Source organism: Bradysia coprophila, unplaced genomic scaffold, assembly GCF_014529535.1.
Source record: "Bradysia coprophila strain Holo2 unplaced genomic scaffold, BU_Bcop_v1 contig_358, whole genome shotgun sequence".
Classification (NCBI taxonomy): domain Eukaryota; kingdom Metazoa; phylum Arthropoda; class Insecta; order Diptera; family Sciaridae; genus Bradysia; species Bradysia coprophila.
The window spans coordinates 2212740-2223302 of NW_023503616.1; the positions used below are offsets into that span (position 1 = coordinate 2212740).

A 10563-nucleotide genomic window follows, 5' to 3' on the forward strand; every position below is an offset into this window, starting at 1 on the left:
AATGTTCCGGTTATTGTGTTTTCTGACTTTTTCAGATGTATAACATTGCTAATTGTCACACATCTCACGTGTTACTCGCCAGAAAAAGGAGAGAACATTTGCCACTAGGATGTAGTTTCGGAAAAACATGTTTTTCGGTTTGTTGTCGATACATTAAAATCTTTTGATGAAGAACGTCTACTTATAGAAGCGGAAAGCATAATGAGCTATTTATAGCTATTTACATCTTATAATATGTAACCATTAAATCTGTTACTTCTATTGTTCAAATTGTTCGTCATAGAATCTATTACTTCATTTACTTTTACATTTATTAGTCGGTTTTATCGATATTAAATGATTACTCGTTTCTGAAAAGTGAAAAAGGCCAGCTATAGTACAAGTCGCATATCGCTACGCTATGAGAAAGTTGTGAGGTTTTAATAGTTATTTATGCAACTTTATATATAATACTTTATAAAACTGCGAACTTTAGATCCCTCTGTTTCATAAAACGTTGTATGAACGTAGTGCGAAGCATTTTATTAGGATCACGATGTGTATTATGACCCATGGCCTGCGGGCCTTCGTATCGTAAAGTACTTCGCATTCGATGTCGTAAATAACTATTATGACATCGAGTGCGAAGTACTTTATTAGGCTCTAGATGTGTACTTATGATGCTGAGTGGCATAAAGTTCATTTTCAGGATTTTGTTAATTTTCAAGATTATTATAGAAAGATACGTTATTCAATTCACCGAGGATCTACATTGTATTTTGTGACTGTTTCCTCATTAACTCAAACTCACATAACTTCCATATTTCAGACCCAAATATACCAGAAACAGGTGATCAATTAGCAAAATCAAATCATGGACCAGATAATTGTTGTTATCGATATTGTGGTTCCGTTAAAGAAGGTCTGTGTGCATACTGTGATTTACCCAAAAATCAAACAGCTAGCAAACGTGATGAACATATTGTCGAACCAGAAACATGTCAAAATCTACCAGGTCCAACGAGTACCTCGTCACAACGCTGTATTACACCATTCCAAGCGGCAGCAGCTGCAATGCTGTCGCTATCGTCCTCGTCATCGTCGTCTTCGTCATCGAATCGATTATTAGCATCAACGTCTAACAACCAATTTTTTTATTATTATTATACATGGACAATATCGTGGAGTTTGATAAGTGTCGTTGCATGGAATAGGTTTTGTCTCCAACTTGCCGGGTCATAGTTAAAATAAAATGCCCCGACTGCCCAACAACAAATAAACAAAAAATTAAAAAAAAAAGATTTATGAAAGAAAAAAAGAAACAAAAAAAGAAAGTTTTGAACGATATTTTATTGAAGTGAACGAACAAAAAAATTGAAACTTTTTAAGAAAAAATTGTGCGTGAAAATCGAAAAAACAAAACACAAAATTAAATAATTTAAAAAAAAAACTTTCAGTGAGTGAATAATTGGGTGCGTAAAAATATAGTAAACAATTTTAGGTGATTTAAAACAAAAAAAAAAACAAGTGAATTCATTAATTTTAATTTTCAACAATTTATTATATGCAAAACAAAAATGATTTATTATTTTATCAAAAAAAACTGTTTGAACTCTTGTTAAAATAAACATTAAGTAAAGAAAACATTTAATAAAACACGAGAGATTTATATGAAATTTCTTATTAGTCCGTCAATTTTTATAACAATTGCTGTTAATTAATTATATACTTTAATTAAAACGAACGGAAAGAAAATAAAATTTAAAAAAATATTTAATGAAATAATTAAATTCGTGTTATATACTAAATAAGACAGAATAATGTAATAAAAAAATTAAAAAACAAAACAAAGAAAAAATATGTTAAAAAATGGAATGCACTATGGGAATTATAGACAAGCTTCTCATTTTTTATACTCGTTGTTAAATAAAAAAAATGGAAAATAAAAAAATATAAAAAATTAAAAAAAGAATAAAAATATATTATTAATAAGAAGCAATTAAAAAAAAGAAAAAAACATTTTTATTGTATTTGAAAAGTAAAAAAATGAAAAGATTGTTTTAACATACAATTGGGTCAAATTATTTGTTGTTTTTTCTGTTTTTTGAATGAATTAATTTTTTGTCATTTTTGCTATTTTGTTTTAGCAAAGCTATAGGATTGACCAAATATAAAACAAATAAATTGTTAACGTGCGATGAGCCAATTTAGAATTATATTGATATTGTTACATAAATGTGTGAAAAAATTAACTAAAAAAAAAACTAAATAAAAAATCGTAAGTAGGTCTGTTAGTCAAAACAATCGTAACACCAAACAACTTGAAAATGAAAAAAAATGATGAAAAAATAATTTAACAAAACAATTTTTAGCCTCCAGACTATTTATGAAACGATTAAAAGAATAATAAAAACATAAACGGAAAATAAATAAAAAAAAAATTATTTTTAAAATCAAATAAAAAAATATTTTATAATCGTAAAACAAATATAAGTTTCAAATTCTACGTGAGGTTGTTGGTGTTTCGGTTTATTTCCAATTCTTCAAATAATAAAAACAACAAAATTTAACAAAAAAAAATCACAACAAATTAACTAAAAGAAAACAATCTAGGTTAACTCAATAAAAAAAAACATAGAAATAAATTTAATTAATGAAAACTTATTCAAAAAGAAAAGGAAAACATAAAACTGCGTTTATGATTACGAAACGTTGTGTCTGTACAGTAGCTGAATAAAGACAAAATGAAAGATAATTAAAACAAAACAAAAATAATAAAAGAAAATACTACCTATACATTAAAGAAAAAATAAATACATCTAGATAATACATAGTTTAACCTTAAAAACAAAGAAAAAGGGGAAGAAGTTAAACAATCGAATTGTGAAAATAATGAAAATTATGTTAAAGGCGTGCAGTTGATATTTTTTTTAATAAAAAGTTTCTCGCATTGCTTTCAACTTCATTTTATTTTTTTCCGATTCAACTATTTCGTCCATTAGCTAATAATATTACGTTAAACGTTCACTGATTTCAAAGTTTTGTTTTCATGCGTACAGTCATCGTTTCTTCAGTTTTTAACATTCAGTCATTGATTTAAAGCATTAAAATTTTCTATTTCACTATAGGCTGATTTAACAAGCTATTGTTTACTGGTGAATGTTAATAAAATCTATTACAAATGGTGATCTGAAATCATTAAATCTGTTACTTCATTTCTTGAAATATGGTACAGGTAACAATCTTGTACTTCAATAGTTTCAATACACATTCTGCTATATGAAAGAATTATTACCGGAAGTGGTCTATTTTTTCGCCATTATTGGTAACAGATGACAGAAGATAACAATTTGATGAATTACGTATGTCGATTTCAATAAATTCTTGACCATATTTAACTCTAACAAATAACTGAGAAAATATGCACTGTATCAAATGTCATACGCTGTCATTAACCCCTTCAGCATATGCATAGAGTAGAAATGACACAGCAATAAACGTTTCCAGATTAATATTTTTTTTAAATTAACAAGCGACACGAAATTACTCAATACACGGTCATTCCCAGTTGTATAAAGGTAGCTCTCTCCTTCTTTAAATTCTATCAACAATACGAATAAACTAAAAGCAAAATAATTCCTATCTGGGTGTTAAAATATTTCAGTGGTTGTTGTTTCTAATACAACCAAAACGTCGAAATACAATTCTAGTGTAGTCCACAAAATTGATTCCAATCAATTTACATTGCAAATTAATTAAAATAGCTCAACTAATTTTCAACAGCAATTCATTAAATCAATCATAATCCAGAACACTACACATATTTAGGCTCGACGCTCCAAGCGAACATAAATCCATAAGTGATAACATGAATACATAATTTAATAAATTGAGCATTTTGAAAACGTTTCTTGTAAATTTTCCATTGATGATGACAAAATGTGACTAAGCTGTGAAGAGTCAACATAATATGCAAGTCGCGTAGTACTACACTAGTTGATAATTTTTTTTTTTTTTTGAGAAAAATCAATATGTTTCATCGGTAAATTATGCAAATGCATTGTGAACAACATCAGCAAAATTGAACAATTTTAGCCGTCTAGTGAGATATTTGAATCTTTTCAGTTGTATATATGTTCCACTCGTTTTGATTTTTTTTTTCAGATTATTTTCGTGCTCAAAGTTATTGACTGAATGTTTGAAAAAAAATGTAGGTGGCGCGGCGCACAAAAGTTGTAATTTTAAAATCACATCCCAATCACGGGGATTTTGTTCTATCCAAATAACTCTTTTGATTTGGAAAAATTGAAATTTAAATTGAAAATAAGAGAATCGGTTGATCCATTATTTCTCATATTTTCAATTGTAAATTGATACAATTTCAAGTGAAAGTAGTTCTTGTGGCAGTTTCATATCTCCTGTACATAGAAATATTTTGTAAATATAAATAAATACAGGAATTAAACGTAAACACATTTAATTGACTAGAATGATTTTTATCGATGAATGAAATGAAAAAAAAAGTTAAATTAATCACACAAACGGTCAAAGTGAATAGAACATTATATTCAAACATATAAAGAATTTCACCATTTTAAAATTACCTTAGTCCTTCATGAACAAAACTTTGAAAACATTTACATCGATTCGGTTTCTCCATTTTACTCACGTCCTTTGATTGAAAACGAAAATGATAGAGAGAGAAAAATAATATCTACAAACATAAGACAAACTGCCATGATATAGAAATTTAAAAAAAAAAAATAAAAAATGTGAAGAACATGCTATCTTTTAGAAACACCTCTTTTTCACATAATGAGTTAATAGAAAAAGTTTACCACTTCATACAATTTAATTTCGCCCATTTTCGGAAAGAAATATTTCGAAGTAAATGAAGAAGTGTTAAGCTGTGTTCTTAAAACATTATTTCTGTGTGGCTCAAAATTTGAACGTTCAAATTCTGTTCACGGTTTCATTACATACGTATACCACCTTTCAACCTTTTAACAATTCGCATGGATTTCCGTTTACCCGAGTAACGTTTCACATAATTATTTTCCTTACCCTTGTGTCCATAGGTATTGAACTGATATTGAAGTAAACTCTTTGTACCACTTGTATTAATTAAACGGAACATCGAATATCAGAAAAATGTATCGGAAGAACATTAACAAATGATTCAAAAATTAATTGCTAGATTAAACACCTTATAAACACCTTGTTTACTTGTTCAGGAAAAATTATACTTCAATTCATCACGCCGAGTCTGAGTCTGATTTAAACAGATTGAGTGTTACTTTTGAAAAATTTCATTAATATTTCTCAACAAATCATATAAGAGTAACAATCAGTGACGCGAAATTACCTAAATATGGTCTTTTCGGATATAGCTGACAAAATCTGTCATTTTTTTGTTTAAGGTATCAACTGTTGGTTTAGACAAAATCTTTTACTTCATTTGTTTAACAAAATATTCTATTATTTAGACCACACTAGCCAAAACTCATAGCATATTTTCGTCAAAGTCGTTCGATAACAGATGACTTAAATTCAGTTCGGATATCGATGAATTTATCTTCAATCGATATTTATATTTTCAGTCAATATTTTAATCGGACCAGTTTATTCGAGCCCATAAAAACCAGTATTAAATGAAGAATCCATTACTTTGAATTGCATGTTAATGGAAATCAGAACAGGGATGCATTTTATGTTTGATATTTTCAGACTAAACACTTTTTTTTTATTATAAAACAATGTTTCCAAGAAGAAAACTGAGTTAACTAAACAAACACCCCAACGATATCGAACAAAAAACATTTATGTTACGTACCCATATACGTTAAATGTGTAATATGTGTGTAAGCAAGAAAATACAAAATAGAAAAAAAAACTGCTGACCAAAATGAAAATTATTATTTCTGTTTGTATAATTTGGCTAACGGAACTGAATGTATTCATCAAAAAATATTTTCCATGTAATGTTTTGTTATAAAAAAAATGTTAAAAGTTAAGAGACAAAAAAGAAATAAATTAAACATAAAGTACTTAGTTATAAATGTGCTGACCAACTGGAATTTTAACATTACATTTTCAAATGAAAAATTAATTTACAAACAAAAACAAAACAAACAAAAAAATGGTAAATGGATGGCCTTTTGCAAGTTAATATTTTTATGTTTCTCTTCGATGGCACCTAATTAAATAAAAAAATCTTATGTTTTAATACCAAAGAACAAAAACAAAAATGAAATAAGAGAAAAAAAAAATATCTAAGAAAATGAGGATTCGTCCGATTAGAATAAAATTAGGCCTTATCATAATGCAATATTTAGTAAATTAAATTATTTAAATAGAATATTGTAAATGAAATACTAAGAAATTGATAAAAAGAAAAATAAACTACTAGACACACACTCAAAACACAAAGTTAGTTGTTTATTATAAAATAGTTAACATAAATAGTTGCCTGAAATAAAGAAAAAAAAATAAAAATTAAAGAAAAAAGTATTTAAAAAATGGAAATAACAAAAAAATTAAAAAAATAAGTTTAACAGATCTAAAGTTGAAGGTATTAAATATAGTATGACGTAATTGAAACGATTTATTAACGCAGTAAGATTTATCATTACTCTCGTAAATTTTCTCCTTACTTTTACAAAGTTGCATTTCCTATACCAGTATACTTTCAACACTGGTATGTCAAAATTTAAACGGGAGTAATACTACACTTCTATCGTCTACTACCAATGCAGACATTCCTGATCTACATTACAAAATCTTTTGCAATCTCCCACAGCTTATCTCTTACTAAAAAATTGAATCCAATTTACTGATGATATTACTTTCCTCTAAATATCCGGCCTGATTTCAGAACTTTTGTTGTTTTTTGAGAAAATGTGAGTCTTGCACGAAGTACATTAAGCGGAAAATACAACAAGAATCGATGCAAGGAAAAGACAAGACGTTCAAGTGAATAATTTCGGAAAATGTTCACTAATGAGTTTCAAACAAATTGGTATATTAAAGATGAGGTAATTGCAATGAAGATACAAGATACGAAGCCCGTGTTAGCTATTTTGCCTTCGCACATAGAGAGCTTTTCGAGCCCATTTTTCAATATCTATAGTCCTACATTCTTTTCGATTTACGAACCTAAGGTATTTGTGTGTAACACCTAATTTCAATTTTTTATTTGATAAAGAACCAAAGAAAAAGAAAATAATTAAAAGTGCAAAAAAACCAAAATTTTTAAAACCGGAAAAATCAGTCAGGTATATTGAGCATCAACGCTGCCATACGATTCTACTGTTCCTTTAGTGGCACCAAGTCTTTGTTTTACCCTTTTTTTACAGCCATCCATTCAATATTATAATGTAAATTCCATTTGATTGAAACTTTTTTATTTTAAATTTATTTTTTCAAAAATAAAACAACAGATTGGTCAGCGTGAAGCGCACATAGTAAGCATAACTTATATTTAAATGGTCGAAAATTTGTAAAACGAAATGAAATTAAAAATTGAAAGAATATTTAATTGTTTTGTGTTAATTTGTAAGATGAAGATGTTAGTATATTTAATAAATTAATAATCACTAATTTAAAAGAGATTGTATGAATGAAAAATGAACAACAACAACAACAACAACAAAAAACATTAAGCACAAAATATGTAATTGAAAAAAAGGAGAAAATACTTTCATTAAATAAAAGAAACCCAACGCGCATATTTAAAAAGAAATGTAATAAAAATGTGTGTTCGAAAAAAAACTTTTAGAAAAAGTACATTTTAAAAGAGGCTACTAAATTAGTAACACAAAGACTTTCCTGAGACATCTTAACAGTTCACTAAAACTTTTCTTTGTCGTAGACTGATTTTTTAGGTGCTAAGGGAAAACCTCATTTACTTGATCTTTTTTGGTGACCATACCAGTTTTTCACAACGCCTACACAAACTATCCAAAGTTTTGTCAACACACAAATTTATTGAGAATAATTCAATTGTTAAGCGACAATATGATGAGGATAAAAATGGCATAATTGAATTGTATCAAAATGAGATACATAATTAGATCACCATAGAACAATTAACAAATTTCAAATCTTCAAATCAATCCAAAATACAATATGATTCACAATTTCGATTTCCTTTCGTTCACTTTTCATTTACAAAAGCTACAATACAGATGGGGGAGTCGTACAATAGGCATAGCTTGCAACAGCTGGTTTCTTTTTCTATCTGGTATATTGTTCGTATTTATGTGCTGCAGTGCGATGTATGTAGTGCCAATTGATTTTCATATTCACGCACTAGTGTGGAAAAAAGTAGTTTGCAAAAATGCAGACCCTACTGCCATGGATAAAATCGTATTCCTAACTTATGCTTTCACTGGAAATCCGAGGTTAACAATTTTCTCATCTTTTGAGCAGCATTTCCATTAAGGCACATTTTAGGAAATTAGCTGTTATGTGGTGTTCTCCCTACTACTCGAACTCATGTGAAGGGCAGTTACAAAAATACCAAAATATAAAGAAAACAATGGAATCCACGGTACTCAAACAGCTCTTGCGATGCCTATAGCAGAATTCCTGTAACTGTAATTGAACGTATGATTGATAGCATTTAGGGCCTCAGGTGTATGTAAAAAAATGAAATTTAAAAAATGTAGTAGCTAGGAAACACATGAAAATTAGCCTGATAGTAAAAACTAAAAAGAATTAAAGAAAAATAAAATTATTGAAGATTCCTGCGGCTAAAACATAAACGTAAACATTTATTAAAATAAGAAACATAGTTTGAATTAAGTTAACAAACCAATATGAGTTCACGATGGAGAACATATAATGACGGAAATTTAAAGAAGAAATTATCTAAAAATTAAAAAATTCCATGAAAGAATATAACAAACAATTAAATTTACTGAAAGAGAAAGAAATAGAAATAAGGAAAAAAATATTTTTTTTCTGTAAATAGCGACACATAAAAGTAAGATATACCATAATTTTGAATCACATTAGGTTCAATAAAAAAAAATATTAAAAAAATACATTCATCGATTAAACTTAATAAAATTTAATAGAAACAAAAAAAAAACATTTTGAGGGTTGGAAAGAAGAAAACTTATTTTTAAAATCTTTTTAAACTGACATAAAACACTAATTTAACAATTTGTTACTGAAAAATTTATTTTTAAAAAGAAATTTATATAAAATTTATTAAAGAAAAAAATATGAAAAAATATTTAAAAAAAACCGAAATGAAAATTCTTTATTTTTAGCAGTTAATTAAGTAACTTCATAAAATAAAAACAATTCATCCAAATCCTCAAATTCTGTAATAAATACAAATCTAAAATAATTTAACAAAAAAATATAATTAACTATACCAGCAAGTAACACTTATAGACAGATTATAATTAAACTAACAAAATTATAAATATTATATTATGAAAAAAAACAGTAAAAAAAGAAGAAAACAAAATAAAAAATTAATATATATTTGAAAATGTGAATGAATGAATGTTATAACATAAAAAAATATTGATAAAATTATAAAAAAAATAAATATGAAATTAAAATACATAGAAAGTATAAATTTAGAGTATGACCGACTGTGTACAAGAACATGAACGCATGTGGAAATTAATATTAAAAAAGTAAAAAAAAAATAAAAAAAAACATAAAAAACAGTATGGTATAGAAAAAGACACTATGAATATACCTTAAAAATATGTACGTGTTGGTTCGATTTAAAGAGCATTAAAATGTTAGAAAAAAGTAAAAAGTTTTATTCAAATTTTCCCTTGAAAACATTATTCAACCTGCATTAACCTTATTTCTATAGAAGCAGATCGTTAGATTAATCCTTAATTGTGAGTACTCTGTGAGAGCTAGTACAGACGTAAATGTTGAGGAACGAAAACTGCTACTCCTTTTAGAAACGGCAACAATATCACGATATAATTATTTATTCAAGAATCTATTACTTCATTCGTTTTGACATACATTAGCACATTAACCGGATGTCATTGCTTATTTCAGTCGTTTAACCTGAGACAGCTTGTTTCGACAGCAACTGATGTAAAATTAAAAGGTCGACCGGTGACCTGAAAATCAAAAACCTCACCTGACCTGAAATTTACGTGACCTGATTTAATGTTGACCTGACCTGTCACACAGGTTCATGCAGTAAATTTGTATGTTCAAAGTTATACGTTAGTTAAAAGTTGTAGCAAAAATTAACAAAACAGGTCAGGTCAACATAAATTCAGGTCAGGTCAGGTTCAGGACGAATCAGGTTTCAGTGGTTTTCCAGATCAGTTTCAGGTTGACTTTAGATTGTCAGGTTGGAATTTAGAGATACACGCAACTGATGCCGCATTTGTTACTCGTCGCAATAACCAATAACAAAACAAATTGTAAGTATTTATTCTAACTTCAACTCAAAAACAGGTGTTCAACAACGGGTGCTTTTTCTCATCCAGATTATTATTTTCAATCAATGGGCACATCAAAGGCGATATTTAATCGCCGAAGTTAGTGGTAGCTGATTTCTAGAATTAAAGTGACACTGTCGATCATTTT

General features: G+C 27.7%; 1 protein-coding gene across 1 annotated transcript in view; it reads left to right on the forward strand.

The window, feature by feature from the left end:
• Nucleotides 1-9756, forward strand: part of LOC119081760 — a 48310-nt gene extending 38554 nt beyond the window's left edge. Inside the window, exon 5 of the mRNA XM_037190950.1 lies at nucleotides 809-9756. Coding sequence (XP_037046845.1) covers nucleotides 809-1221 — 413 coding nt within the window. The 3' untranslated portion in view covers nucleotides 1222-9756. The remainder of the gene's footprint in view (nucleotides 1-808) is intronic.
• Nucleotides 9757-10563: the final 807 nt, after the last annotated feature.